At 39.2% G+C, this 17,207-nt stretch overlaps 1 protein-coding gene across 1 annotated transcript in view; it reads left to right on the top strand.

Moving 5' to 3' along the window:
- Positions 1–16,653, top strand: part of kiaa0586 (KIAA0586 ortholog) — a 551,477-nt gene extending 534,824 nt beyond the window's left edge. Inside the window, exon 31 of the mRNA XM_072267986.1 lies at positions 16,285–16,653. Coding sequence (XP_072124087.1) covers positions 16,285–16,424 — 140 coding nt within the window. The 3' untranslated portion in view covers positions 16,425–16,653. The remainder of the gene's footprint in view (positions 1–16,284) is intronic.
- Positions 16,654–17,207: the final 554 nt, after the last annotated feature.

Raw genomic sequence — 17,207 nt, 5'->3', positions numbered from 1 at the left:
TTTAAACGCTAAACTGGCAGGAATCCTTCTTGGTTACACAGTGAATGTTTGTATTTGTAAAATATTCAGCAGTGTGCTCATTATTAATTTGTGGAGGCCCTGTTGCATGGTTCATAATAAGTTGGTGTCTACTAGTGCTGCCCTGACTGTCCATTTTGTCTTCATTTTTTTGCTTGTATTCAGCTTGGGCTTCTTGCCTCTCTCATGTTTTTTCTCTCCCTTTGCTGTTCTTGCCCTTTGTTTTTAACTGCTTTCCCTCCAAGCTTTGCTTATATGGATTTCATTTTTGAAGTTTTCTTAAGCAGCATGTCTTTCATGGTTTCTTCTTGAAATTAATTTAATATGTTTTCATTTCCATATAATTTTCCTGTATTTATTTCATTTGTTTTCTCTTCATATATAACAGATGTTATACATTTTAAGCAAAGTAACAGCAGGAGAGGCAGCAGCCAAGGCAGTGTTAGCCCCTTTGAGGCTCAGAGTGGAAAGTCATGAAAAGTCTATAAAAGGTTTTTGGAGTAGAGCCAAAAATACAGGAGGCAGTGGGAGACAATCTAAGAAGCAGGCAGGAAAGCCTAGGGCTACAAATGCAGCCTAATGTTAAATCCTTTGCATATAGTCATGATGCTGCACAGATCTCAGTGTGTTTATTGTTAAGTTTTGTCTGCACAATGCCAAGGCCAATATATATGGTTTATACTACGGCCTAACTGCTCCCCGTGGATATAAAGAATGTGAATTCTTATTTTATTTTATTGAGATGCAGTGTAGAATAGGTCTTTCTGGCCCTTCGTGCCGCATTGCCCAGCAATCTCCCAATTTAATCCTACCCTATTTACAGGACAATCTACAATGACCAGTTAACCAACCAATGTCTTTGAATTGTGGAAGGAAACTGGAACACCCAGAGGAAACCCACAGGGTCACGGGTAGAAAGTACAAACTCCTTACTGGCAGTGGCAGGAATTGAACCCGGGTCAAGTCAAGTCAAGTCACTTTTTATTGTCATTTCGACCATAACTGCTGGTACAGTACACAGTAAAAACGAGACAACGTTTTTCAGGACCATGGTGCTACATGAACAATACAAAAACTACACTGAACTACGTAAAAAACAACACAAAACTACATTAGACTACAGACCTACCCAGGACTGCATAAAGTGCACAAAACGGTGCAGGCATTACAATAAATAATAAACAAGACAATAAGCACAGTAGAGGGCAGTAGGTTGGTGTCAGTCCAGGCTCTGGGTATTGAGGAGTCTGATGACTTGGGGGAAGAAACTGTTACATAGTCTGGTCGTGAGAGCCTGAATACTTTGGTGCCTTTTGCCAGATGGCAGGAGGGAGAAGAGTTCGTATGAGGGGTGTGTGGGGTCCTTCATAATGTTGTTTGCCTTATGGATGCAGCGTGTGGTGTAAATGTCTGTAATGGCGGGAAGAGAGACCCCGATGATTTTCTCAGCCTACCTCACTATCTACTGCAGTGTCTTGCAATCCGAGATGGTGCAATTTCCGAACCAGGCAGTGATGCGTCTGCTCAGGATACTCTCAATACAACCTCTGTAGAATGTGGTGAGGATGGGGGGTGGGAGATGGACTTTTCTTCGCCTTCACAGAAAGTAGAGACGCTGCTGGGCCTTCTTTGCTATCGAGCTGGTGTTGAGGGACCAGGTGAGATTCTCCGCCAGGTGAACACCAAGAAATTTGGTGCTCTTAACAATCTCTACAGAGGAGTCGTCGATGTTCAGTGGAGAGTGGTTGCTCCGTGTCCTTCTGAAGGCAACAACCATCTCTTTTGTTTTGTTCACATTCAGAGACAAGTTGTTGGCTCTGCACCAGTCTATTAGCCGTTGCACCTCCTCTCTGTATGCTGACTCATCGCTCTTGCTGATGAGACCCACCACGGTTGTGTCATCAGCGACCTTGATTTTGTGGTCGCTTGTACTGTGTTGGGCTAACCACTATACTATCATGCCATCACTAAGTCATGGATTTGGTTAGGACTATATTATTAGATTATGTCTATAGTGTATCAGAATTATTTTAACCAGCATCTGGATGGACTTGGTAGAAGTACACTTTCATTATGAATGGGTTCAACTATTTCCAAATGTTCAGCAATTTGGGAACAGTATTATTGATAAACCTGGCTTTACTGGCATGCCAATTATTCATGTTTTAATTTCATCACTCTGTATTCTTAATTATCCCCTTGCTGTCTAGGTGTCAGTGATGGTTACCCTCCACTGATAAATCCAAGTATAGGTGACTGATATACAGCTGAAGCCTTGATCCCATCCTAATTTGTGTAATTTTATGTGAAATGTGTAATTCTGTGTGTACATAATAAAGAACTTCAGTTCCCAGTGGGCAATGTGGCTGATTCACCCGGAACTGGAAGTGATATTGATGAAGGGGACACACATGCTCTTGGCAGGCTAGAAGGTCCTGGAGTAAAATGTGGTCAAGCTGAAGCCATTTTGAAAATCTGTTAATAAAATAGTTCTAGTGTTTTTATCCATGCAAGTTTGTCTTTGGTAAAAAAGATACGTAACATGGTGTCAGAAGTTGGTGTGAGGTCTAACTATGAAGCGCAACTGAAAACCCAAGCGACTAAGAAAGAGATACTAGGTTCCAACGGAGAGAAGCTGCTGGCAAGAGAGTGCGCTGTTTTGAAGTTCACAAAGAGATTGAGGTGAAAGCCCAAAAATCCCCTCAATGGATAACTGAAGTCCCCCTGCAGCTATGCAGTTTACTGGCAATTTAACTGATAACTGGAAATGTTGCTAACAGCAGTTCAATATATATTTAGCAGCAACCAGAGCCAGCGGGGCAGAGGAAAAATTAAAAGCGTGTATCTTTCTACACGTAAGATGCTTTGGATATCTACAGCGGCTTTCAAGTTGATGAAACAGACTTAAATTTGGACACTCTGATGAGTATTTTGAGTATTTTGTCCCAAGTTAAAACATCATGTTTGAAAAATATTAATTATTTTCCTGTGAACAGAAACAAGGTGTTAGCTTTGACCAATACTTAGCTGAGCTTCACATATTGAGTAAGTTCTGTGAGTCTGGAAATTTGAGAGACTCACTAGTTAGAGACAAAATAGTTTGAGGAATCCCAGATAATGTTCTCAGAGAAAAATTGCTCCATGAAGAAAATTAATGTTAGAAAAGGCTGTGAACATGTATGGGACAGCAGAGCCCCCACAAAAAAGAATGGCATCAAATCAGTAGAAAGATGGGACATAGGATCAGAAGATGTTGAATCCTTGTGGGTTGAGTTAAAAAATTGCAAGGGTAAAAGGATGTTGATGGCAGTTATATGCAGGCCTCCCAACAGTGGCTGGAAGGTGGGCCACAGGTTACAACAGAAAATAGAAAAGGTGTGTCAAAAGGGCAATGTTATGGTCGTCATGGGAGATTTTAACATGCAGGATGACTGGGAAAATCAGGTTGATAATGGATCTCAAGAGAGTGAGTTTGTTAATTGCCTAAGGGATGGCTTTTTAGAGCAGTTTGTCATTGAGCCTACCAGGGGATCAGCTATACTGGATTAGGTGTTATGCAATGAATCGGCGGCGATTAGCGAGTTTAAGGTAAAAGTACCCTTCGGAACCAGTGATCTCAATATGATTGAGTTCAGCTTGAAATTTGATAGGGAGAAAGAAAAGTCTGATGCAGCAGTATTTCAGTGGAGTAAGGGAAATTACATTGGTGTGAGAGAGGAGTTGGCCAAAGTAAATTGGAAGGAGCTGCTGGCAGGGATGTCAGCAGAGCAGCAAAGGCGTGCGTTTCTGGGAAAAAATGAGGAAGGTGCAGGACATGTGTATTCCAAAAATGAAGAAATACTCAAATGGCAAAATAGTACAACCGTGGCTGACACAGGAAGTCAAAGCTATTGTAAAAGCAAAAGGAAGGGCATACAACAAAGCAAAAATTAGTGGGAAGATAGAGGATTGGGAAGTTTTTAAAAACCTACAGAGAGCAACTAAAAAATTCATTAGAAGGGAAAAGATGAAGTATGAAAGCAAGCTAGCAAATAATATCAAAGTGGATAGTAAAAGTTTTTTCAAGTGTGTTAAAAATAAAAGAAATGAGAGTGGCTATAGGACTGCTAGAAAATGAGGCAGGAGAAATAATAATGGGGGACAAGGAGATGGCTGATGAACTAAATGAGTATTTTGCATCAGTCTCCACTGTGAAAGACACTAGCAGTATGCTTGATGTTTCAGTGTGTAAAGGAAGAGAAGTGGATGCAGTTACTATTACGAGAGAGAAGGTGCTTAAAAAGATAAAAGACCTAAAGGTACACAAGTCACCCGGACCAGATGAACTGCACCCTAGGGTTCTGAAAGAGGTAGCGGGAGAGATTGTGGTGGGCATTAGAAATAATCTTTCAAAAATCACTGGACTCTGACATGGTGCCAGGGGTCTGGAAAATTGCAAATGTCACTCCACTCTTTGAGAAAGGAGGAAGGCAGCAGAAAGAAAATTATAGACCAGTTAGCCTGACCTCAGTGGTTGGGAAGATGTTAGAGTCAATAGTTAAGGATGAGGTGATGGAGTACTTGGTGACACAGGACAAGATAGTACAAAGTCAGCATGGTTTCCTTCAGGGAAAATCCTGCCTGATGAACCTGTTGGAATTCTTTGAGGAGATTACAAGTAGGATAGATAAAGGCGATGCCATTAATGTTGTATATTTGAACTTTCAGAAGGCCTTTGACAAGGTGACACACATGAGGCTGCTTACCAAGTTAAGAGCCCATGGTATTACAGGAAAGTTACTAACATGGTTAGAGCATTGGCAGATTGGTAGGAGGCTGCGAATGGGAATAAAAGGATCCTTTTCTGGTTGGTTGCCAGTGACTAGTGGTGTTCCGTAGAGGTTGGTGTTAGGACCACTTCTTTTTATGCTGTATGCAAATGATTTAGATGATGGAATAGATGGCTTTGTTGCCAAATTTGCAGATGATACAAAGATCGGTGGAGGGGCAGGTAGTGTTGAGGAAACAGGTTGGATGCAGAAGGACTTGGCCAGATTAGGAGAATGGGCAAGGAACTGGCAAATGAAATACAATGTTGAAAAATGCATGGTCATGCACTTTGGTAGTAGAAATAAATACATGGACTACTTTCTAAACAAGGAGAAAATCTGAAAATCTGAGATGCAAAGGGACTTGGGAGTCCTTGTGCAGAACACCTAAAGGTTAACTCGCAGGTCAGGTTGGTGGTGAGGAAGGCAAATGCCATGTTAGCATTCATTTCAAGAGGTCTAGAAGGATGTGATGTTGAGGCTTTATAAGGCACTGGTGAGGCCTCATCTTGCTTATTGTGAACAGTTTTGGGCCCCTCATCTCAGAAAAGATGTGCTGGCATCGGAGAGGTTCACATGGATGATTCCAGGAATGAAAGGGTTATCATACGAGGAACGTTTAATGGCTCTGGGTCTGTACTTGCTGGAATTCAGAAGCATGAGGGGGAATCTCATTGAAACCTTTCGAATGTTGAAAGGCCTAGACAGAGTAGACGTGGAAAGGATGGTTCCCATGGTGGGAGAGTCTGGGACAAGGGAGCACAGCCTCAAGCACCCTATCAAAACAGAGATGTGGAGAAATTTCTTTCACCAAAGGGTGGTAAATTTGTGGAAGTTGTTGCCACATGCAGCTGTGGAGGCCAGGTCGTTGGGTGTATTTAAGGCAGAGATTGATAGGTTCTTGATTGGACATGGCATCAAAGGTTACAGGGAGAAGGCCAGCATCTGGGGTTGAGGAGAAGAAAAAAAACAAGGATTAGCCATAATTGAATGGCGGAGCAGACTCGATGGGCCAGATGGTCTAATTCTGCTCCTGTGTGTTATGGTCGTACGGTCTAATCTCAAGCTAAAGAGCTGCACAGGGCAGAACCAACAGTGCATGCTATGAAGACAGAGGGGCAGAGCACAAGGTGTTTCCCAAAGCAACAGCATAGTAAAGAAGTGGGATCAAGTGGTAACTGCAGCTAATTGGGAAGAGGAATCATTTCGTAAAGTGCAGCAAAGCTACCAAGAGAAAGGTGCACACAGTTGCTGAGGAGATGGAAGAACTCTTTGTAGATTCTCTGCAGACTGTTGGTGAGACAGAATGGATTGTTCCAGTGACTGCAAATGAGACAATAATTCCATTCAAGCTTGACACAGGAGCCCAGGTGAATCTGTTATCCATGGATGATTACAAGACCCTCAAAGTAAAGAGCAAGATTTACCCAGTGAAGTTAAAAGTGACTGTCTATAATGGAGAGAATGTTACAGTAAAAGGATTTGTATAGTGACCTTGAAGCACAAGGGGCAGCACCTAAAGGCATGGCTACTGGATGTAGAAAAGAGAATCCAGCCAATATTAGAAAAATGTGAAAAGCTTAACTTTTTGTGAAGAGTTTTTGTAGGGGCTTAACAGACTAGAGATGACCAGGCAATACTCAATAAAGAGTACGCAGATGTCTTTGAAGGGCTCAGATGCTTACCTGATTTAACTCGAGAAACTCATAATAGCATTCAGGAGAGATCCAGAGGGGTTGTACAGGAGAAGCAGAAGAACTCTACCTTCCAGAGACATCTGTACCAGCTACACCACCACGACAGTCAGGATTCCAGTGTGGAACAGAGTGATCATGATGAAGAAGTCGCCGGTTTTGCTACATCACGCAGCTGTAGTTTAAAATCTGTCTCTCATCAACTCCAGTTTAAGACTGGAAATCAAAAATACCTCCACGATTCTCTCCGAAGTTGGAGAGGAAAAATAAAAAAAGATGGGGAGAACACACAGGTCAGAACTATAGCAACAAGTCAGCACAGACCGACAGGAGGAGTTGCAGTCTATGATATACAGCCAACAGAAGGAGCTCCATTAATTGAGACAGACTCAGTTGGAACTTGTGCAAAGATTCACTGATGACATGGATGTATTCCAGGGCTCCATTATGAGGCAAGAACAACAAGAACAAAAGCAAAGGCGAACAGATAAAATCTTGGCAAAAGGATGTGAAAGAATTGAATACATAGATCAGAGTTCTCAAAAGGACACTGGTATTAATGCAGCAAGTGAAAGCAAGATATCAGTGGAAACAAGTAACAATCCAAAAGGGTTCGTTAAGCCGCCACAGTGACAGATTGAGAGTGGCTGAGTGAATGGGGGACTGTATTTGCTTATTACAATTGAAGTTAATGTAAAAATCTTAGGAAAACATTATTATGCTTTGCAGACTTATGAGGACATTGTATTGTGTTTGTTTTCCTTTAAAGGGTGATGGTGTGTTATTATGTGTGTACATGGTAAAGAACTTCAGTCAACACATACAAAATGCTGGAGGAACTCAGCAGGTCAGGCAGCATCTATAAAAGAGTGTAAACAGTTAACATTTCCAGCTGAGACCCTTCATCACGACTGGTTGTGGGTTTGGGTGAGCATATGGTCGAAAGTCGGAAGGCAGCAGAGATTACGGGGGGAGCAGTGAGAGAGGGTTTTACTGAAATCCCGTCAAAGGGAAGAAACTTTGCAATGTAGCAGTAGTACAAAGGTGAGAAAATCTGCAGATGCTGGAAATCCAAGCAACACACAAAATGCTGGAGGAACTCACCAAAACGTTGACTGTTTGCTCTTTTCCTGGCCTTCTGAGTTCATATAGCATTTTGTGTGCAGATTTTCTCATTAAAGAACTTTAGTTCCCAGTGGGCAATGTGGGTGGTTCACCCGGAACTGGAAGTGACATTGGTGAAGGGGACACATAGGCTCTTGGTGGACTAGAGAGTCCTGGAGTAAAATGTGGTGAAGTTTAAGCCATTCTGTAAACTGTAAATAAAATAGTTGCAGCATTTTTACCCATGCAAGTTTGTCTTTGTTAAAGAACAGACATAACATAAATGACTGGGCAAACATGGTTTGGTTTTATTGATATGTATATTCAATGCCATGGCCCAACAGTAAAGGAAATCTCCGTGGAATGTAAGGAATTTAAATAATTTGATTGCATTACTCCCAATTTTAAGTTGCATTGATTGTGTTTAAAATGCTCTGTCCATTTTAGCTAGACTAGGATCAGTATTCAAAATTGCTGTTGTCTTTTTCAGTTTAGCTATCCCGTTTGCTGTAAAAATGAAGAAAATGCCTTTTAGTACTATATTCTTCCTAGTTTACAGAAGTATATGCAGCATGTTACTGCTCAAGGCCAGGTGGGATGGGAAACGGAGTAGTCAGCTCCAACAACTGATGTATTTATTTATTTATTAATTATTATTATTTTTCTTTTTCTCTTCTATATTACGTATTGCATTGAACTGCTGCTGCTAAGTTAACACATTTCATGCCAATGCCGGTGATAATAAACCTGATTCTGATTCTGAATTGCAAAACGTACAATGATGTTTGAATAAATCATAAATCCTTATGCACTACGTCTAATATATAAAATTCAGAAAACTTTTAAAATGCATTTCATCACCTGTGATATAATTTGTATTTTATGCACAACAGGGAAATCAGTTTGTAAAATCAAAGTTAATGCAGAATAGCAGTTTTCATCTTAACAAGTGACACATATCAAATGTATATGAGCAAAATGCTTTTCTTGTAACATAACTAAGGAGAAAATGTGATCATCAAAGAAATGCAAATTGCATTGAGAGAGATGTTTTGAGGTGACCTGTTCTACTTCAGAGTGCCATCTGGCTTTCAAAAATATCTTGTAATGATGAACCACATATCAGCTAGACTTAGTACGCTCAAGGAACAATCTGTCAATGATCCTTGAAAGTTGGATAATGTTGCGTTAAATGGCCCCAGGTGCTCCATTCAAGCTTAAGAAGATAGCATTTGTACTTCGAGAACACCATCTGTGACAACAGGTTTGTTAGGTATTTAAAGTGTGTAGTTGAAAGCGATTGATGTCAAAGTCAGTAGAATCGAGTATTAAGAGAAAACATGTAAATAATATTGTTCCAAGTCTTTCAGAGTGGGAATGATGCACAATTTCTCACAGGTGCTAGTAATTTGCCTATTTGTTTGCAGGAAGTTGTAGCCTTAGATAATTTTTTTGATTTATGAAACATCTTGACAAGTGACAGCATAGCTTAGTAAAAGAGTTTTTAATGCCTTCAAGATTGTAGGTTTTTAATGGATCGGACAGTGATATAAACTTTACAAATAAACAAACTGCTGGAGTAACTCAGCAATCAGACATCATCCATGACGGTAGAGAGATACTCAATGTTTCAGATTGAGACCCTACATCAGGAACTCCCTGACCTGCTGAGTTCCTCCAGCAGTTTGTTTTTTTTCTCTCTCTTTGCTTCAGATTCCAACGTCTGCAGTGTCTTGAATCTCCATATAAACTTTGCAAATATTTTTGTAATCAAAGTGTTTGGACCTTTGCTCTTGCACCTTATATAGCCGTATTGAGCCTGGATCTGGAGTATTGAGCTCCTTACCTGATGAAAAGGGAGTGCAGCAAAGGTTCTCCAGGCTTTTCCTGGGATGCTGAGTCCATCATATGAAGAAAGATTGAGTAGGATGGACCTTTATCCTCTAGAGTTTAGAAAAGTGATTGGTCTCCTTATGTGACATGTTTATTTAGTGGACAACCAGATGACTTCGGGGAGAATATTTCCTCTTTCTAAGGAGTCTACCACTAAGTGTCACAATCTCAAAATACAGGTTAGGCCATTATGGAACAAAATGAGGAGAAATTTCTTCACTCAGCTAATGGTGAATCTTTGCATTATTTGGATGTTTGTGGAGTGAAATGGGGACTCCTCTTTTTCCCTTATTAGGGAGAGAGAGAGAGCCTGTGGCATGTCGAATTACCCGGTGAACAAGTAGTCTTTGGGGTACTGCAAGTCAGTGTTTTTATTGATGCTTTGCTAAATGCCTAAGTGCTCGGTGGAGGGTGCAGATGCTGTTTTGCTGCTGGGGGGGGGGGGGTCGTCATTTGCTGCTGCTTATGCATGGGAGGGGGAGCTGGGGGGCTTTGGGGTTCTAACATTTAAATGTCATTCATTATTTGGGGCACTCCTCTGTTTTCGTGGATGTTTGCAAAGAAATAGAATTTCAGGATGTATATTGTATACATTACTCTGACATTAAATGTACCTATTGAAACCTATTGAATTAATTACATTCAAAACTCAATATATTTCTGAATATCAGTCATCAGGAGATTTGCATGTAGGATAGGAAAATGACACTGCGATAGAATATTGCATAAGATCATGTTGAATGGAAGACTAGGTTCAATGGACTGAAAGACCTACTCTAATTTTTACACCTTTTGTGTCCCTGTTATGTTCTTATTTACCTCCATCATTTTCTGAATAAAAAATTATTCAGTCATTTTATTTAGTAATCAATGTAGCAAGGTAAAATGGACAATCAAAAAGTAATTGAGTTAAGAGTAGAGTGCTTCCACCAGAACAATTGTATTAGCTGAAAGGATATTTAGGTGATTAATTTGGTCAATCCATAATGGATAACCACAGATCTTATTTTTACAACTTCCAGGTGATCCATTATGCTCAGATGCAGGAACAAGGAAGTGCCTCCAAATATTTATCTGTCCACTTTCAGATCTCTGTAAAAAGAACAGTCTAGGTGCTTTTCTTAATGGAAGCAGAGATATGTTTGCTTATAAAAAATAAAATAATTCCAATTTCTTGTTGCTGAATAGATAATTGAATTCAAGTGCAATTGAAAATGCTTCAGGAGTTTGATTTTAAAATTCCAGTTTTTAATCTAATACTTTTGTACAAATGCTACCATTCTGCATATTTATAATTCCGGCCAATTTTTCATTTTTCCATTCTATTTTTTTAATCTTTTCTACAATTAGAAGTATTAACTACTTTCAAAATTATTTTGATAATACTTGAAATATCACAGCTTCCTGTCTCATCTTTGCAAAGGAATATGGAAGTCTTTAGGGTGTCTTGAGAAAGGGGGACGGAAGCAAGGTTTACTTCCTTAAGTACTCCCTTTGAAGTTGGTTTTCTAAAATGAATACAGGTTGAGTACTCCTTATCTGAAAATCCAACTCCGTAAACTTCCGAAATCCAAAGTTTTTTTGGGTGTTAACGTGACAGCACAAATTCCACAAAACACTAGGAAGGCTCCCAGGTGATGCGCAGGTCTCTGCACACCACAGACATTTCTGAAAAGTGACCTTATATATATAATGAACAAAAGTTAATGAAAAAAATGTAAAACATTGCATTAAGCAAAAAATGAAGATCTTGAAATGTGTATTTGTCAGCGTCAGAGTGAACATACTATATGGTGGGACAGTTGAGGAACGGTGGAAGACTTTCAAGGAGATTTTTCACGGTGCTCAAGAAAAGTATATTCCAGTTAAAAGCAAGGACAGTAAGGGTGGGGAGAGCTAGCCTTGGATAACTAAGGAAATAAAAGAAGACATCAAACTAAATGCTCGTGCATACAAAGTTGCCAAGAGTAGTGGGAAAGTGGAAGATTGGGAGAACTTTAAAAAGCAACAAAGAACCACTTAGCGAGTAATAAAAGAAAGCTAGATTATGAAAATAAACTAGCACAAAATATAAAAATGGATAGTAAAACCTTTTATAATTATATAAAGCAGAAAAGGATAGATAAAATAAATGTAGGTTCCTTGGAGGACTAGAAGTGTGAATTGATATTGGGTAATGAGGAAATGGCCGAGGCTTTGAATGACTATTTTGTGTCGGTCTTCACAGTGGATGATACATCTAACGTGCCAAAGAGAGATATTATGGATGCGATGGGAGGTGAGGACATTGATACAATAGCTATCACTAAAGAAGTAGTGCCAAGCAAACTTGTGGGCCTGAAGATAGACAAGTCCCCAGTCCTGATAGACTGCATCCCAGGGTACTGAAGGAAATAGCAGAAGTTACAATAGAGGGGCTTTGGTGATGATTTACCAAAATTCTCTGGACTCTGGGCATACCCTGGCAGATTGGAAGATGGTGAATGTAACACCACTGTTCAAAAAAGGATGTAGGCAAAAGTCAGGTAAATATAGGCCAGTTAGTTTAACGTCTGTAGTTGAGAAAATGCTTGAAGCTATCATTAAAGAAGAAATAGTGAGGTATCTGGAAGAAATGGATCCATCAGGCAGATGCAGCATGGATTTAGCAAAGGCAGGTCCTGTTTGACAAACTTACTGGAGTTCTTTGAGGATATAATGAGCGCAGTGGATAGAGGGGAACAGATGGAGTTATTTCTTGGATTTCCAGAAGGTGTTTGATAAGGTGCCACACAAAAGACTTATTCATAAGATAAGGATGCATAGAGTTAGGGGTGATGTATTAGCATGAATAGAGAATTGATTAACTAATAGAAAGCAGAGAGTTGGGATACATGGGTGTTACTCTGGTTGGTAATCAGTGGTGAGCGGCGTGTCGCAGGGCTCGGTGCTGGGCCCACAACTGTTCACAATATACGTTAACAATCTGGAAGAGGGGACCATATGTAATGTATCTAAGTTTGCTATTGATACTAAATTGAGTGGAAAAGCAAATTGTGCAGAAGATATGGAGAGTCTGTAGAGAGATATAGAAAGGTTAAGTGAATGGGTAAGGGTCTGACAGATGGAGTACAATGTTGGTAAATGCAAGGTCATCAACTTTGGAAGGAAAAATGAAAGCAGATTATTATTTAAATGGTAAAAAATTGCGGCATGCTGCTGTGCAGAAGGACTTGGGAGTGCTTGTGCATGAATCACAAAAGGTTGGTTTGCAGGTGCAGCAGGCTGTTAAGAAAGTAAATGGAATGCTGGCCTTCATTGCTAGAGGGATTGAATTTAAGAGCAGGGAGGTTATGCTGCAACTGGTCAGAGTACTGGAGTACTGAGTGCAGATATGGTCTCCTTACTTGAAGAAGGATATACTGGCTTTGGAGGTGGTGCAGAGGAGGTTCACCAGGTTGATTACAGAAATGAAGGGGTTAGACTATGAGGAGAGATGGAGTCACCTGGGACTGTACTTGCTGGAATTCAGAAAAATGAGAGGAGACCTTTTAGAAACATGTAAAATTATGAAGGATGGATAAGATAGAGGCAGGAAAGTTGTTTCCACTGGTAGGTGAGACTAGAACTAAGAGACATAGCCTCAAGATTCGGGGGAGTGGATTTAGGACGGAGATGAGGAGGAACTTCTTTTCCCAGAAAGTGGTGAATCTGTGGAATTCTCTGCTCAATGAAACCTCAGTAAATATATTTAAGACAAAGTTGGATAGGTTTTTGCATAGTACGAGAATTAGGGTTATGGGAAAAAGGCAGGTAGGTGGAGATGGGTCTGTGGCCAGCTCAGCCATGAACTTATTGAATGATGGAGAAGGCTCGATAGGCCAGATGGCCTACTCCTGCTCCTATTTCTTATGTTCTTGTACACCACTTAAATGTCTGCTGATCATGAAACAAGCAAAGATCTATCACAATGAACGAAAATTGAAGATATTTGAATATTCAGCAGGCTGGTTGCAGAAATTTAAGAAAAGGCACAGCATTAAATTTTTAAATATTTGTAGTGGTAAAGCGTCAGTTGATCATGAAGCAGCAGAAAAATACATTAATGAGTTTGCCAAGATTTGTCAGTGATGAAAATCTAACATCAGAACAAGTCTATAATGCTGGTTGTTTTTATACCTTACATAAAACCTAAAAAAAAGTAAAACACAAATATAGTATAGTGTAACCTTTTAATCACAACATGACATTGTAGTGGATGCTGAAAGACCTGTTTGTTGTTTGTTGTTGTTCAACAGCTGAGTCCGATGCCGCTATGCTGCTTTTGTTACCCTCCACACATTATGTTTGCATTATATTAATAGTATGTAATAATTTTTACCGTTAAGTACAAATGTGTGATGTGTATAAGACTGCTTAAATTCAGAGTCAGAAATGATGGTGCTCCCAAGCTAGTCAGTATATACTCCAAAATCCAAAAACAACTGAAATTGAAACACTAATGCCCTCAAGCATTTCAGACAAGGGCTACTCAAACTGTAATACTATTGTAACATGAGGCAATATCCATACTTCGTGGTTTTTTTTGTTTTTATTAAATTCAAAAATAGATCTTGTCTTGTGGAATTTAAGTATCACATGAAATCCAAATACTTAAAATTAATTGTGACTAGCAACACAAATCTGATGATTTGATAACAGATCTTGCCCTTCTGGCATGATATTTAATGAGTAAATGTCCATAAGAAGCTTTGTGCATTTTATGTGACATTTTTGACAAGAGTCAAGATTTTTCTAATGATCCACTCCCTGTAATTAAATGTTCAGCTCTACACTAGATATTGACAAAAGACTATCATGGAATTTTCACTATCTCTGCAAAAATCACTGGGAAGCCAGTGTGGTCACAAGACAATGCCATTGCATTTTGCTGGATTACTAACTGTTCTACTTTGTCCAGTGTTAGTTCAGTGAAAAAAATTCTTTAATAGGAATGATAATGATGATGATAACAATAATAAAAATTTAATTACAGGACCATATGTTAGATAGTGCAAGATCGTCATCAGAAGCAATGAAGAGTTGGTTAAATAATATCTGAGCTACTTTCTGATACACTTGAAACAATTTTACATATCAAACACCTGGTGCTGATCAAATAAATGCTTGCTAGTAGAGAATATACTGTTTCTTCTCTATGTTGCTACACGTGTTGAATTATGGCGGCAGATAGTTGGTGATTTTGAATTTACAGAATGCTATATCTGAATTATTTTGACATTTCTTTTAACATAATACTACTTTCTTTTCAGGACAGAATTTATGGTTTTTGGGTGTGGGAGATGAAATAAAGAATGGTTAAAATTGTTACATTTTAAGAGCTCTTCTACTTAAAGCATTTAATGGCTGCAATGAAATCTAACATTTACAGCAGCACCACACCCTAAAAATCATTGTGTTGCCAATGAGAAAATGTGCCAGGGTTGCTTAGTTTTTCAGATGTAATACTGTCAATTTTTTTTTAATTCTTTGACATCTGGTCCTAATGCCTGGTTCACTACTGCACATCAAAAGCAACTTTATGTCAGCTACCTAGACCATGTTCCATTCCATCTGGACCTAATGGGGAGTGCAAGATGCAACAGCTGTGGGGCCATCAGTTTATCCTCAAGCAATTACCCTACTGGCCATCCAGTCCCAGGAACATCGGTGCATGAATCAAGCCTGGAGACTGATTTTTTGCACATGCTGCCCATCACACCATACCCCATTAGGCCATAATGAATGACCATTTGCAAGACAGCAGCTCTCCTGGGAAAAATGACTATCAAATATTTGTTTTATCATCTTATGAACATATGTCAATGATGTAGAGTATTCATAATGCTCATGATCCTGATGTTCCTTTGATAATTTTTGGTGTGCATCTGCTGAGGTCAGTAATGATCTACTTCTCCTCTCTTTGGACAGTAAACAAGAAGTAGCAATCAGTTTTACATTGCTACCTTTCACAGATTTATTATACTGCATATTTTACGACTGTTGTAGGACATAGAACAGTACAGAATCATACAAGCTCTTCAGCCTACGATGTTGTGCCAACCTTTTAACCTACTCCAAAATCAGTCTAACCCTTCCCTCCCAGATAGTCCTTCATTTCTCTTTCATCCATGTGGCTATCCAGCAGTATCTTAGATGTCCCTAATGCAGAGGTTCCCAACCCTTTTTATGCCATGGACCAATACCATTAAGCAAGTGGTCCATTGGACTCCAGGTTGGGTATACCTGCCCCAATGTATCTGCCTCTAGCACCACCCCTGACAGTTTGTTTTATGCACTTGCTGGTCTCCATATAAAACCTATCTCTGATATCCCCCCCTCTACCTTCCTCCAATCACTTTAAGAGGATGTCGTCTCATATTAACTATTGCCATCCTGGGAAAAAGCCACTGGCTGTCTACTCGATCTATGCCACTTATCATCTTATACAGCTCTCTCAAGTTGTCTCTCATCGTACTTTGCTCCAAAGAGAAAAGCCCTAGCTTGCTCATCCTTTTCCTCTGATCTGTTATGTGATATTCAGGTGAAAATGGCCAAGAAAACCTTATACATTTTCTCCATAAACTGGGCTCAATCTCAGCCATCAAGTAGGCGTACAATGATCGTAGAGCTAAGGAATTCTCATTTATTTCACGCATGTAGATAAGGAAATGTGTATCAACCTAAGTATGTTTAGTTTTTCATTTATATGGAATCTGATAAGTTCTTTTTCTCCCTTTATTCCTAAGGTACAGAAGTTGAAGGGTCTCCTGAACCTCAAGCGGGTCCTTTGAAAATGTCTGTAACTCTGCCCTCCATGAATGAAGACCAATCTGGCAGCATAAGCACAATAGATGGTGATGATACTTCCGGGGCTGAAATATTTTGATGCTTGGCAGCATTTTCTTATAAAGCACTTCTAATACTTTCCATTTTTCTAACAATTGTTTAAAGACAACATAGATTAACATTTTAATATGCAGTTTTGATAACCTATTTATCTTGCAATCTCAACTTATAGCTACACTGCTAAATTATTTTCTTAAATTGAGGATTATGATTTATCATGTTAGAATCTATGTGTCTAATTGTGTTTTGGTCACTTATGAATAATAAATTTGGAGTTTTTTTATCAATGGAAAGATTGATAATATTAGTCTTTGTGGAAAAGCATTAAACTTTAATATAATGTGTGTTAGTAGATTTCCTTTATTCTGTCTCAGATCAATATATTTTTAGTAGTAAAGTACCAATACCAATTGCCACTTAAAGATGGTGAGAAAAGCAAACAGATGTCTGTTGCTGCTGACAGTTCACACATTCTGTCGACAAGCTGGCAGAAATTTATTCAGGAAACATGTTCATCTTACAAATCATTTTAAATTCATTAATTTTTTGACCAACAATCATTATTACAAAAATTGAAAGTTCCTGAATATCTGTGCATCAGTAAAAAACTAGTACACTAGACATGACCAAAGTATTTCTTATTGCCATAGTCTATTCTTTTATAGTTGGTGTAGCTTGCAGACTAATTGCACTCAGATACGTTTTGTTGCTTTAACATTGGAAGATGCACCTTGTATCAAGTACTGACCATAAAAGAGGCTTTGTAGCATATGCATAGATCTGTCCAGCATAACTTCGGACACTTTGCGCATAAGAATTATAT

This window comes from Mobula birostris, chromosome 1 (genome assembly GCF_030028105.1).
Source record: "Mobula birostris isolate sMobBir1 chromosome 1, sMobBir1.hap1, whole genome shotgun sequence".
Taxonomy (NCBI): Eukaryota; Metazoa; Chordata; class Chondrichthyes; order Myliobatiformes; family Myliobatidae; genus Mobula; species Mobula birostris.
Note: the sequence above shows the minus strand (reverse complement) of the source record. Positions and strands in the feature narration are given on the sequence as shown.